The 14,690-nt window shown below is 46.9% G+C and overlaps 1 protein-coding gene across 1 annotated transcript in view; it reads right to left on the reverse strand.

Annotated features, from left to right (window-relative positions):
• Window positions 1-14,690, reverse strand: part of LOC139372403 (CUB and sushi domain-containing protein 2-like) — a 773,740-nt gene that overhangs the window by 659,604 nt on the left and 99,446 nt on the right. Inside the window, exon 4 of the mRNA XM_071112112.1 lies at window positions 8,120-8,339. Within this exon, the coding sequence (XP_070968213.1) occupies window positions 8,120-8,339 (220 nt within the window). The remainder of the gene's footprint in view (window positions 1-8,119; window positions 8,340-14,690) is intronic.

The following is a 14,690-nucleotide window of genomic DNA, read 5'->3' on the forward strand; positions in this document are numbered from 1 at the left end:
GTTAACCCACTGTTCCCCGGGCCCTGAGCAAGGCAGTTAACCCACTGTTCCCCGGGCCCTGAGCAAGGCAGTTAACCCACTGTTCCCCGAGCCCTGAGCAAGGCAGTTAACCCACTGTTCCCCGAGCCCTGAGCAAGGCAGTTAACCCACTGTTCCCCGGGCCCTGAGCAAGGCAGTTAACCCACTGTTCCCCGGGCCCTGAGCAAGGCAGTTAACCCACTGTTCCCCGGGCCCTGAGCAAGGCAGTTAACCCACTGTTCCCCGGGCCCTGAGCAAGGCAGTTAACCCACTGTTCCCCGGGCGCCAAAGGCGTGGATGTCGATTAAGGCAGCTCCCCGCACCTCTCTGATTCAGAGGTTGGGGTTGAACACGGAAGACACATTTCAGTTCAATGCATTCAGTTGGACAACTAACTAGGACAACTAACTAGGACAACTAACTAGGACAACTAACTAGCTATCCCCCCTTTCCCTTCCTACAGCCCTCCTTTCTCTCCATTCCTCTCTTCATCTCACTCCCTGTGTCCCTCACACGGGTGTATTAAAAGAGACCTCCGTCCCTCCCTGTGTCCCTCCCTGTGTCCCTCCCTGTGTCCCTCACACGGGTGTATTAAAAGAGACCTCCATCCCTCCCTGTGTCCCTCACATGGGTGTATTAAAAGAGACCTCCATCCCTCCCTGTGTCCCTCACACGGGTGTATTAAAAGAGACCTCCGTCCCTCCCTGTGTCCCTCACACAGGTGTATTAAAAGAGACCTTCGTCCCTCCCTGTGTCCCTCACACGGGTGTGTTAAAAGAGACCTCCGTCCCTCCCTCCGTCCCTCCCTGTGTCCCTCACACAGGTGTGTTAAAAGAGACCTCCGTCCCGCCCTGTGTCCCTCACACGGGTGTATTAAAAGAGACCTCCGTCCCTCCCTGTGTCACGCCCTTTGTCCCTCACACGGGTGTGTTAAAAGAGACCTCCGTCCCTCCCTGTTTCCCTCCCTCCGTCCCTCCCTGTGTCCCTCACACAGGTGTGTTAAAAGAGACCTCCGTCCCGCCGTGTGTCCCTCACACGGGTGTATTAAAAGAGACCTCCGTCCCTCCCTGTGTCCCTCCCTGTGTCCCTCACACGGGTGTATTAAAAGAGACCTCCGTCCATCCCTGTGTCCCTCACATGGCTGTATTAAAAGAGACCTCCATCCCTCCCTGTGTCCCTCACACGGGTGTATTAAAAGAGACCTCCGTCCCTCCCTGTGTCCCTCACACAGGTGTATTAAAAGAGACCTCCGTCCCTCCCTGTGTCCCTCACACGGGTGTGTTAAAAGAGACCTCCGTCCCTCCCTGTGTCCCTCCCTCCGTCCCTCCCTCCGTCCCTCCCTGTGTCCCTCACACAGGTGTGTTAAAAGAGACCTCCGTCCCGCCCTGTGTCCCTCACACGGGTGTATTAAAAGAGACCTCCGTCCCTCCCTGTGTCCCGCCCTTTGTCCCTCACACGGGTGTGTTAAAATAGACCTCCGTCCCTCCCTGTGTCCCTCCCTCCGTCCCTCCCTGTGTCCCTCCCTCCGTCCCTCCCTGTGTCCCACACACAGGTGTGTTAAAAGAGACCTCCGTCCCGCCGTGTGTCCCTCACACGGGTGTATTAAAAGAGACCTCCGTCCCGCCCTGTGTCCCTCACACGGGTGTATTAAAAGAGACCTCCGTCCCTCCCTGTGTCCCTCCCTCCATCCCTCCCTGTGTCCCTCACACAGGTGTGTTAAAAGAGACCTACATCCTTCCCTGTGTCCCTACCTGTGTCCTTCCCTGTGTCCCTCCCTGTGTCCCTCACACGGGTGTGTTAAAAGAGACCTCCGTCCCGCCCTGTGTCCCTCACACGGGTGTATTAAAAGAGACCTCCGTCCCTCCCTGTGTCCCTCCCTCCATCCCTCCCTGTGTCCCTCACACAGGTGTGTTAAAAGAGACCTACATCCTTCCCTGTGTCCCTCCCTGTGTCCCTCCCTGTGTCCCTCACACGGGTGTGTTAAAAGAGACATCCGTCCCTCCTTGTGTCCCTGTGAGACATAAAGGCTGGGATATCAACGGGTCTAGCTGGTCTTAGTGATGTATTCTGTGGTATCACACAGACAGACACACACAGAAACACACACATAGACAGAGACACACACACACACACACACACACACACACACACACACACACACACACAGACACTTGGACTGTGATGTTCGTTGTTCCCTGTGGAGCTCCAGAGATCCATCTAGAGTTCACCACATACCACAACCAAGTGTGTGTGTGTGTGTGTGTGTGTGTGTGTGTGTGTGTGTGTGTGTGTGTGTGTGTGTGTGTGTGTGTGTGTGTGTGTGTGTGTGTGTGTGTGTGTGTGTGTGTGTGTGTGTGTGTGTGTGTGTGTGTGTGTGTGTGTGTGTGTGTGTGTGTGTGTGTGTGTGTGTGTGTGTGTAACATCACTTAGGTTTCCAACCTAAACACGACCCATAACATCACTTAGGTTTCCAACCCAAACACGACCCATAACATCACTTAGGTTTCCAACCCAAACACGACCCATAACAACACTTGGGTTTCCAACCCAAACACGACCCATAACATCACTTAGGTTTCCAACCCAAACACGACCCATAACATCACTTAGGTTTCCAACCATAACAACAAACACGTTTCCAACCCAAACACGACCCATAACATCACTTAGGTTTCCAACCTAAACACCATAACAACACTTAGGTTTCCAACCCAAACACGACCCATAACAACACTTAGGTTTCCAACCCAAACACGACCCATAACATCACTTAGGTTTCCAACCTAAACACGACCCATAACATCACTTAGGTTTCCAACCCAAACACGACCAATTACAACACATTCATATCACACACTACTTTTAAACTCGGACTAAACAGAGATGCTTGTTATAGGTCCCAAGAAACAAAGAGATCTTCTGTTGAATCTGACAATTAATCTTAATGGTTGTACAGTCGTCTCAAATAAAACTGTGAAGGACCTCGGCGTTACTCTGGACCCTGATCTCTCTTTTGAAGAACATATCAAGACCATTTCAAGGACAGCTTTTTTCCATCTACGTAACATTGCAAAAATCTGAAACTTTCTGTCCAAAAATGATGCAGAAAAATTAATCCATGCTTTTGTCACTTCTAGGTTAGACTACTGCAATGCTCTACTTTCCGGCTACCTGGATAAAGCACTAAATAAACTTCCGTTAGTGCTAAATACGGCTGCTAGAATCCTGACTAGAACCAAAAAAATTGTTCATATTACTCCAGTGCTAGCCTCCCTACACTGGCTTCCTGTTAAGGCAAGGGCTGATTTCAAGGTTTTACTGCTAACCTACAAAGCATTACATGGGCTTGTTCCTACCTATCTCTCTGATTTGGTCCTGCCGTACATACCTACACGTACGCTACGGTCACAAGACGCAGGCCTCCTAATTGTCCCTAGAATTTCTAAGCAAACAGCTGGAGGCAGGGCTTTCTCCTATAGAGCTCCATTTTTATGGAACGGTCTGCCTACCCATGTCAGAGACGCAAACTCGGTCTCAACCTTTAAGTCTTTACTGAAGACTCGTCTCTTCAGTGGGTCATATGATTGAGTGTAGTCTGGCCCAGGAGTGGGAAGGTGAACGGAAAGGCTCTGGAGCAACGAACCGCCCTTGCTGTCTCTGCCTGGCCGGTTCCCCTCTTTCCACTGGGATTCTCTGCCTCTAACCCTATTACAGGGGCTGAGTCACTGGCTTACTGGTGCTCTTTCATACCATCCCTGAAGGGGGGTGCGTTACTCGAGTGGGTTGAGTCACTGATGTGATCTTCCTGTCTGGGTTGGTGCCCCCCCTTGGGTTGTGCCGTGGCGGAGATCTTTGTGGGCTATACTCGGCCTTGTCTCAGGATGGTAAGTTGGTGATTGAAGATATCCCTCTAGTGGTGTGGGGGTGCTTTGGCAAAGAGGGTGGGGTTATATCCTTCCTGTTTGGCCCTGTCCGGGGGTGTCCTCAGGTGGGGCCACAGTGTCTCCTGACCCCTCCTGTCTCAGCCTCCAGTATTTATGCTGCAGTAGTTTATGTGTCGGGGGGCTGGGGTCAGTTTGTTATATCTGGAGTACTTCTCCTGTCCTATTCGGTGTCCTGTGTGAATTTAAGTGTGCTCTCCCATAACATCACTTTAGCATCCAACCCAAACACGACCCATAACATCACTTTAGCATCCAACCCAAACACGACCCATAAAATCAGGTTGTGTTGGTTAGTCTGTCCTCCTCTCCTCTCCTCTTCTCCTCTCTGAGTGGGCAGACTGCTGAGGAAGAAGGACAGAGTGGTGCAGTGTGTATTTATAGATGTAGGTTGTAGAAATTAATAGTTTAGATTGTGACGAATGGGTGTGGATGCATTGAGCAGGTGGTTCTGCACCGTAGAGAAAAGGTCTTTCAGAACACCAGATAGTTCCGCCATTGCATCCAAACTCTTTAAATAGAGAGAGGAATGTTATCCCAAATTGAACCCTATTTCTCAATGGACAATGATCCAACGTAGTGTACTACATAGGGAACATGACCCCATTTGGGATACGGCGTATTCTGCCTTGCTACACGTCTAGATACAGTCCAGATATAGCTGGTACATATCTGTTCATATCTGTTCATTCAGTAAAATGGAATATTTCCCACTCTGACTTCTCAGTTATGCTGGTTGCTTTTCCACAATATAGGCTTATGCATTTGCAAAAGTCATTGTGATTGATATGGAGTTAAACAATGTTTTTGGAGCTTCAAACACAATGTATTTGGGGTTTATCTGCTTTTTATTAATATATTTAGTTCAGATCTGTATATGCTTGATGGATAGCTGTCCTGAGATCTAAGCTAGCGATGGACGCAACTCAAACTGGGATTTATGGGCCAAACTAATCAGCCACAACGAGGAGTGTGATGAGAAAATCTCACATTAGACATTAAACCATCACTGTTGATCTCTCTCTCTCTCTCTCTCTCTCTCTCTCTCTCTCACACGCACGCACGCACACACTCACACGCACACACACACACACTATTTACCCATCCATCCATCTCTTTACCCATCCATATCTTTATCATCCATCCATCTCTTTATCATCCATCCATCTCTTTACCCCTCCATCTCTTTACCCATCCATCTCTTTGTCATCCATCCATCTCTTTATCCATACATCCATCTCTTTATCATCCATCCATCTCTTTATCATCCATCCATCTCTTTATCATCCATCCATCTCTTTACCATCCATCCATCTCTTTATCATCCATCCATCTCTTTATCATCCATCCATCTCCATACCATCCATCTCTTTACCATCCATCCATGTCTTTACCCATCCATCCATCTCTTTACCCATACATCCATCTCTTTATCATCCATTCCTCTCTTTATCATCCATCCATCTCTTTATCGATACATCCATCTCTTTATCATCCATCCATCTCTTTTATCATCCATCCATCTCCATACCATCCATCTCTTTACCATCCATCCATGTCTTTACCCATCCATCCATCCATCTCTTTACCCATACATCCATCTCTTTATCATCCATTCCTCTCTTTATCATCCATCCATCTCTTTATCGATACATCCATCTCTTTATCATCCATCCATCTCTTTTATCATCCATCCATCTCCATACCATCCATCTCTTTACCATCCATCCATGTCTTTACCCATCCATCCATCCATCTCTTTACCCATACATCCATCTCTTTATCATCCATTCCTCTCTTTATCATCCATCCATCTCTTTATCGATACATCCATCTCTTTATCATCCATCCATCTCTTTACCATCCATACATCTCTTTATCATCCATCCATATCTTTATCATCCATCCATCTCTTTACCATCCATACATCTCTTTATCATCCATCCATATCTTTATCATCCATCCATCTATTTATCCATCCATCCATCTCTTTATCATCCATATCTTTATCCATCCACCCATCTCTATATCATCCATCTCTTTATCCATCCATCCATCTCTTTATCATCCATCCATCTCTTTATCCATCCATCCATCTCTCCATCCATCCATCTCTTTATCCATCCATCTCTTCATCCATCCATCCATCTCTGTATCCATCCATCCATCCATTCATCCATCCATCCATCTCTCTGTACCACTTTCCCTCTATTTTTTCAAAATTATTTTTTAATGTATTCCTAACTCTCTGACAGACTGTTTGGTACCAGCAGCCCCCCCTCTCTTTCCTCCACCCACTCCCCTGTCCCCTTCTCAGCTCCTCAGCCTGTTAACAAGCTGTTACACACCCCGCATTCCTCACGCCTGCCTCCCTCTGACCGCTGTTACACACCTCACGCCTGCCTCCCTCTGACCGCTGTTACACACCGCCCGCCTGCCTCCCTCTGACCGCTGTTACACACCGCCCGCCTGCCTCCCTCTGACCGCTGTTACACACCGCCCGCCTGCCTCCCTCTGACCGCTGTTACACACCTCACGCCTGCCTCCCTCTGACCGCTGTTACACACCTCACGCCTGCCTCCCTCTGACCGCTGTTACACCCCCCCCCCCCGCCTGCCTCCCTCTGACCGCTGTTACACACCGCCCGCCTGCCTCCCTCTGACCGCTGTTACACACCGCCCGCCTGCCTCCCTCTGACCGCTGTTACACACCTCACGCCTGCCTCCCTCTGACCGCTGTTACACACCTCACGCCTGCCTCCCTCTGACCGCTGTTACACACCGCCCGCCTGCCTCCCTCTGACCGCTGTTACACACCGCCCGCCTGCCTCCCTCTGACCGCTGTTACACACCGCCCGCCTGCCTCCCTCTGACCGCTGTTACACACCTCACGCCTGCCTCCCTCTGACCGCTGTTACACACCTCACGCCTGCCTCCCTCTGACCGCTGTTACACCCCCCCCCCCGCCTGCCTCCCTCTGACCGCTGTTACACACCGCCCGCCTGCCTCCCTCTGACCGCTGTTACACACCGCCCGCCTGCCTCCCTCTGACCGCTGTTACACACCTCACGCCTGCCTCCCTCTGACCGCTGTTACACACCTCACGCCTGCCTCCCTCTGACCGCTGTTACACCCCCCCGCCTCCTGTCAGAGGTTCACAGGGGTGGGGGAAGAAGGTTTAATCATTAGAGACCTTTAGAAAATATGCAACAACACAAAACATACACATATGTGTCTTACAGTCAGTCGTGAGGAAGGTGAAAATGTTTGATCATTTTATAGACTGATTGCTACACCATAAGTATGTGGACACCCCTTCAAACTAGTGGATTCGGCTAGTTCAGCAACAAGTGTATCAAATCGAGCACACAGCCATGCAATCTCCATAGACAAACATTAGCAGTAGAATGGCCTTACTAAAGAGCTAGGTGACTTTTGACGTGGCACCATCACAGGATGCCACCTTTCCACCAAGTCAGTTTGGCAAATTTCTGCCAAGCTAGAGATGCCCCAGGTACAACTGTAAATGCTGTTATTGTGAAGTGGAAATATCTAGGAGCAAAATCGTCTCAGCAGGGAAGTGGTAGGCCATATAATGCTCACAGAACAGGACCGTCAAGCGCTGAAGCGAGTAGCTCTTAAAAAACATCTGTCCTCGGTTGCAACAATCACCACCCGAATTCCTAACTGCCATCTGGAAGCAACGTCAGCACAAGAACTGTTCGTCAGCAGCTTCAAGAAATAGGTTTCCATGGCCGAGAATTGTGACTAAGATCACGAAGCGCAATGCCAAGTTTCGGTGTAAAGCTCGCCGCCGTTCTCTGGAGTGATTCACCATCTGGCAGTCCGATGGAGTAATCTGGGATTGGCGGATGCCAGGAGAACGCTAACTGCCCGAATGCATAGTGCCAACAGTAAAGTTTGTTGGAGGAAGAATAATGGTCTGGGGCTGTTATTCATGATTTGGGCTCGGGTCCTTAGTTCCAGTGACATTATACAATGAAAATCTAGAGGATTCTGTGCTTCCAACTTTGTGGCCAAAGTTTGGAGAAGGCCCTTTCCTGTCTCCATGACAATGCCTCCAAACCTCACAAAGCGAGGTTCATTTGGTTTGTTGAGATAGGTGTGGAATAATTTGATTGTCCTGCAAAGAGCCCTTGCCTCCCGAGTGTCGCAGCAGTCTAAGGCACTGCATGGCAGTGCTAGAGGCGTCATTACAGACCTGGGTTCGATCCCAGGCTGTGTTGCAGCCGGCCGCGACCAGGAGACCCATGAAGCGGTGCACAATTGTCTCAGCTTCGTCTGGGTTAGGGGACGGATTGTCCGGCCTGGATGCCCTTGTCCCATTGCGGTCTAGCGACTCCTTTCGCGAGCCGGGTGCCTGCACGTTGACTTTGGTCACCAGTTGTACAGTGTTTCCGGGTTAGCGAGCAGTGTGTAAAGAAGCATTGCGGCTTGGCAGGGTTGTGTTCTGGATGGCTCTCGGCCTTCACCTCTGCTGAGTCTGTAAGGGAGTTGCAGCGATGGGACAAATAAAGAGCCTCAAACCCATTGAACACATTTGGGATGAATTGGAAGGACTAATCACCCAACATCAGTGCACGACCTCAGCAATGTTCCAACATCTAGTGGAAAGCCTTCCCAGAAGAGTGGAGGCTGTTATAGCAGCAATGTTAAAAACATCTAGTGGAAAAACTTCCCAGAAGAGTGGAGGCTGTTATAGCAGCAATGTTCCAACATCTAGTGGAATACCTTCCCAGGAGAGTGGATGCTATTATAGCAGCAATGTTCCAACATCTAGTGGAAAGCCTTCCCAGAAGAGGGTGGGGGGACTCCATATTAATGCTCATGATTATGGAATAAGAAGGTCTCCCAATACTTATGGTCATGTAGTGCAAAGATATAAATTAATTTTTAAAGGAGGATTCACTGTAAGTCATTTCAAGCCTTATTTACATTGGCTTCACCCCACTTGGCATTTTCCCTATTTTGTTGCCTCATAACCTGGAATTTTTTCTCATAACTTAGGTACACTTCAACTGAAACAAAAATCCAGAAAATCACATTGTATGATTTTTACGTAATTAATTTGGTTGAGATTTAAATCTTTCTGGCAGTATAAGCACTACTGGTTATTGTTTACATCCCTCTAGTATATACTTTTGGGTATGTTTATTTTCACAGAAAGCTACATTTGACATTACATTTAACAGGATTATTAAAAGGGATATCTAACTAATATCTCAATCTAAAATCTCCTCTAAAGTCTCTATCTAACATCTCCTCTAACATCTCCTCTAACATCTCCTCTAACATCTCTGTCTAACATCTCTATCTAACATCTCTATCTAACATCTCTTCCAACATCTCCTCCAACATCTCCTCCAACATCTCCTCTAACATCTCCTCTAACATCTCCTCCTAACATCTCTATCTAACATCTACTCCTAACATCTCCTCTAACATCTCCTCTAACATCTCTATCTAACATCTCCTCTAACATCTCCTCTAACATCTCCTCTAACATCTTCTCTAACATCTCCTCTAACATCTCCTCTAACATCTCTATCTAACATCTCCTCTAACATCTCTATCTAACATCTCCTCTAACATCTCCTCTAACATCTTCTCTAACATCTCCTCTAACATCTCCTCTAACATCTCCTCTAACATCTCTATCTAACATCTCTATCTAACATCTCCTCTAACATCTCTGTCTAACATCTCCTCTAACATCTCTATCTAACATATCTATCTAACATCTCTATCTAACATCTCCTCTAACATCTCTATCTAACATCTCCTCTAACATCTCTATCTAACATCTCTATCTAACATCTCCTCTAACATCTCCTCTAACATATCCTCTAACATCTCTATCTAACATCTCTGTCTAACATCTCTGTCTAACATCTCTATCTAACATCTCAACTCCTAGTATTAGACTGATCTCATCTCTCCCATCAGTTTCTACAAACTGCCAACACTGCACCATAGTTGTCAAACACACAAACAAACACACAGGACAATATTATGTTCTCCATCTTAATTATTTAAGCAAGAGAGAGAGTGATAGAGTGATAGAGAGAGAGACAGACACAGAGAGAGAGTGATAGAGAGAGAATAGATAAAGAGAGAGATAAAAAGAGAGATAAAGAGAGAGAAAGAGAGTGAGCGAGAGGGAGAGGGGGAGAGAGAGAAAGGGAGAGGGAGAGATAATGAAAGAGTGAGTAATAGAGAGAGATAGACCTGATCTACCTCTCCTCCTCTCCTCCTCTTTACCTCCTCTCCTCTTTCTCCCATCTCCCCCTCTCCCCGTCCCCTCCTCTCCTCTCCTCTCCCCATCTCCCCGTCTCCTCCTCTCCTCTCCTCCTCCTATATCCCCATCTCCCCGTCCCCTCCTCTCCTCTCCCCATCTCCCCCTCTCCCCGTCCCCTCCTCTCCTCTCCTCTCCCCATCTCCCCATCTCCCCGTCCCCTCCTCTCCTCTCCCCATCTCCCCGTCTCCTCCTCTCCTCTCCTCCTCCTCCCATCTCCCCCCGTCCCCTCCTCTCCTCCCCTTCTCCCCGTCTCCTCCTTTACTCTTCTCATCTCCCCCTCTCCGTGTCTCCTCCTCTCCTCTTCTCCTCCTCTCCTCCTCCTCCTCTCTTCCTCCTCCCCACTCTCCTTCTCTATGGCTCTGCTCTTCGTGTTGTCAAGGCAACAGCCAAGGCCCACCTTGGAGTTCCAAGTAGTTGGAGGAGCCTTCGAGTGTGAACCTGAAGGTGGTGTGTGTGTGTGTTATGTAAGAACCTCGTTACCTTAAAGTTGCTTAGCAAACATATAATTGATGGTTTCAGCAGTCAAACACCTAGACACCTCAAACATTCCACCCTGCCTCTCTGTTTCAGCAGTCAAACACCTAGACACCTCAGACATTCCACCCTGCCTCTCTGTTTCAGCAGTCAAACACCTAGACACCTCAGACATCCCACCCTGCCAGTCTGTTTCAGTAGTCAAACACCTAGACACCTCAGACATCCCACCCTGCCAGTCTGTTTCAGCAGTCAAACACATTGACAGCTCAGACATCCCCCACCTGCCTCTCTGTTTCAGCAAAAAAAAAAACAGTCAAACCACCATAAAAAAGCCAGACTATGGTTTGCAACTGCACATGGGAACAAAGATTGTACTTTTTGGAGAAATGTCATCTGGTCTGATGAAACAAAAATAGAACTGTTTGGCCATCGTTATGTTTGGAGGAAAAAGGGGGAGGCTTGCAAGCCGAAGAACACCATCCCAACAGTGAAGCACGGAAGTGGCAGCATCATGTTGTGGGGGTGCTTTGCTGCAGGAGGGACTGGACTCACAAAATAGATGGCATCATGAGTGGGAAAAATAGGTGGCTATATTGAAGCAACATCTCAAGACATCAGTCAGGAAGTTAAAGCTTGATCGAAAATGGTTCTTCCAAATGGACAATGACCCAAAGCATACTTCCAAAGATGTGGCAAAATGGCTCAAGGACAACGAAGTCATGGTTTTGGAGTGGCCATCACAAAGACCTGACCTCAAGCCTATAGAACATTTTTGTGCAGAACTGAAAAAGCGTGTGTGAGCAAGGAGGCCTTCAAACGTGACTCAGTTACACCAGCTCTGTCAGGAGGAATGGGCCAAAATTCATCCAACTTATTGTTGGAAGCTTGTGGAAGGCTACCAGAAACGTTTGACCAAAGTTAAACAATTTAAAGGCAATGCTATCAAATACTAATTTAGTGTATGTAAACTTCTGACCCACTGGGAATGTGACGAAAATAAATTAAAGCTGAAAATAATCACTCTCTCTACTATTATTCTGACATTTCACATTCTTAAAATAAAGTGGTGATCCTAACTGACCTAAAACAGGGAATATTTACTAGGATTAAATGTCAGGAATTGTGAAAAACTGAGTTTAAATGTGTTTGGCTAAGGTGTATGTAAACTTCCGTCTTCAACTGTATGTGTTGCTTCTCGGCAGTCAAATGTCTCTCTATTTAATTATCCCACGAATGTCTTCCTTGTTTGGGTGTATCTTCACTTCCTTGTTTGGGTGTGTTTTCACTTCCTTGTTTGGGTGTATCTTCACTTCCTTGTTTGGGTGTGTCTTCACTTCCTTGTTTGGGTGTGTTTTCACTTCCTTGTTTGGGTGTATCTTCACTTCCTTGTTTGGGTGTGTCTTCACTTCCTTGTTTGGGTGTGTCTTCACTTCCTTGTTTGGGTGTATCTTCACTTCCTTGTTTGGGTGTATCTTCACTTCCTTGTTTGGGTGTATCTTCACTTCCTTGTTTGGGTGTGTCTTCACTTCCTTGTTTGGGTGTATCTTCACTTCCTTGTTTGGGTGTGTCTTCACTTCCTTGTTTGGGTGTGTCTTCACTTCCTTGTTTGGGTGTATCTTCACTTCCTTGTTTGGGTGTATCTTCACTTCCTTGTTTGGGTGTATCTTCACTTCCTTGTTTGGGTGTGTCTTCACTTCCTTGTTTGGGTGTATCTTCACTTCCTTGTTTGGGTGTATCTTCACTTCCTTGTTTGGGTGTATATTCACTTCCTTGTTTGGGTGTGTCTTCACTTCCTTGTTTGGGTGTGTCTTCACTTCCTTGTTTGAGTGTCCTTGTGGTTATTACCAGCTCATCACCCTCTACTGTCCCGGGGTGATATTGCCGCTTTCCTCCTTTTAATATTTTTTCTAAGCAAACGTCTTTTTAGGGAGTTTTGCGAGCACACTCTTTCAGTTCGGCTAGATGACCGAACTGAAGACTGTTGCTGATGCCTTTAGCCTTTACCTCCACCCATCTCCTTAAGGATTCATATGTGAGGCCATGTGCTAAACCGTGAATAAGGTAGTGTAGTAAACAAATAAAGATTTCAATACTAAAAATGATGAAGTAGGAAAATTACTTTTATCTAGTCCTTGGCCTATTTCCTAATCTGCCTTTGTTGCAGGTAATGTTGTTCTTTACATTACCGTTCCTGGTAAACACATGTTATATCACAGACAATCTAAATGTGTTTATCAAATACACAAGGTGCAAACCCAGTGAAATGGTTACTGGCATATTATTATTATTATTATTTTAAATGTATTGAACCTTTATTTAACCAGGCAAGACAGTTTAAGAACAAATTATTTTTTTCAATGACGGCCTAGGAACAGTGGGTTAACTGGTCTAGGAACAGTGGGTTAACTGGTCTAGGAACAGTGGGTTAACTGGTCTAGGAACAGTGGGTTAACTAGTCTAGGAACAGTGGGTTAACTGGTCTAGGAACAGTGGGTTAACTGGTCTAGGAACAGTGGGTTAACTGGTCTAGGAACAGTGGGTTAACTGGTCTAGGAACAGTGGGTTAACTGGTCTAGGAACAGTGGGTTAACTAGTCTAGGAACAGTGGGTTAACTGGTCTAGGAACAGTGGGTTAACTGGTCTAGGAACAGTGGGTTAACTAGTCTAGGAACAGTGGGTTAACTGGTCTAGGAACAGTGGGTTAACTGGTCGAGGAACAGTGGGTTAACTGGTCTAGGAACAGTGGGTTAACTGGTCTAGGAACAGTGGGTTAACTGGTCTAGGAACAGTGGGTTAACTGCCTTGTTCAGAAGCAGAACAAAAGATTTTTACCTTGTCAGCTCGGGGATTCGATCAAGCAACCTTTTGGTTACTAGTCCAACGCTCTAACCACTAGGCTACCTGACGCAATATCAAAAATAGAAAATGTCCAGATAAATATTGTATGAATATTTTATCATTATTAGATGATTCTTACCCAGACACAGTGGTCTAAATTGATGTGTCATGTGAAGGAAATACTACAACCACCCCCCTCAGCCACATCTAGCTAAGTGGATGGGTCACTATTGTCTAGATATGTACACAAGTTAATGAAATACCATAGAAGGCCGTAATCACCCCCTAGACACACCTGGTTAACATGATGAGTCATGGAATCATCTGTCAAAGTGGATTTTTTTGTTAAGACATGTAGATAGTGTTACGTTCCCCATTAAGAAAACCACAAATTACCACAGAAACAGAAAGAGGAACTAACAAAGAGTCACTGACAACAACCAAAATTCAACAAGTGGGGTTTTAGGAGAGGTTCTGAAAGATAGTCATGGGGGGGGTCAACTGAAATCTGACTAGCAACAACAACTGGGACCTAACAGACACCCACCATGAGACCCCACTAAATTTACCCAAGAAGAGGCAAAAAAAACAAGAACCCACACCAAACTTAAAGACAGGACGCAAACCAAAAAGTGGAGCAAACTAAAATAGGGAAGACCAGATAAAGGATTGTTTTTCTAGATATCAGCCAACTAAAGGTCAAGTCTCTCAACACAACTGTAGCACTGGGCCAGCCACTCTTAAATAGCACCTGGGCCAGCACAGGTGAAACACCTTCCCACTAACGAGATGACAGCCCAGGTGTAATACATACTGACTAACGAGATGACCAACCACCACAGGTGAAACACCTTCCCACTAACGAGATGACCAACCAGCCCAGGTGTAATACATACTGACTAACGAGATGACCAACCAGCCCAGGTGTAATACATACTGACTAACGAGATGACCAACCACCACAGGTGAAACACCTTCCCACTAACGAGATGACCAACCAGCCCAGGTGTAATACATACTGACTAACGAGATGACCAACCAGCCCAGGTGTAATACATACTGACTAACGAGATGACCAACCAGCCCAGGTGTAATACA

The sequence above is a fragment of the Oncorhynchus clarkii genome, chromosome 18, assembly GCF_045791955.1.
Source record: "Oncorhynchus clarkii lewisi isolate Uvic-CL-2024 chromosome 18, UVic_Ocla_1.0, whole genome shotgun sequence".
NCBI lineage: Eukaryota > Metazoa > Chordata > Actinopteri > Salmoniformes > Salmonidae > Oncorhynchus > Oncorhynchus clarkii.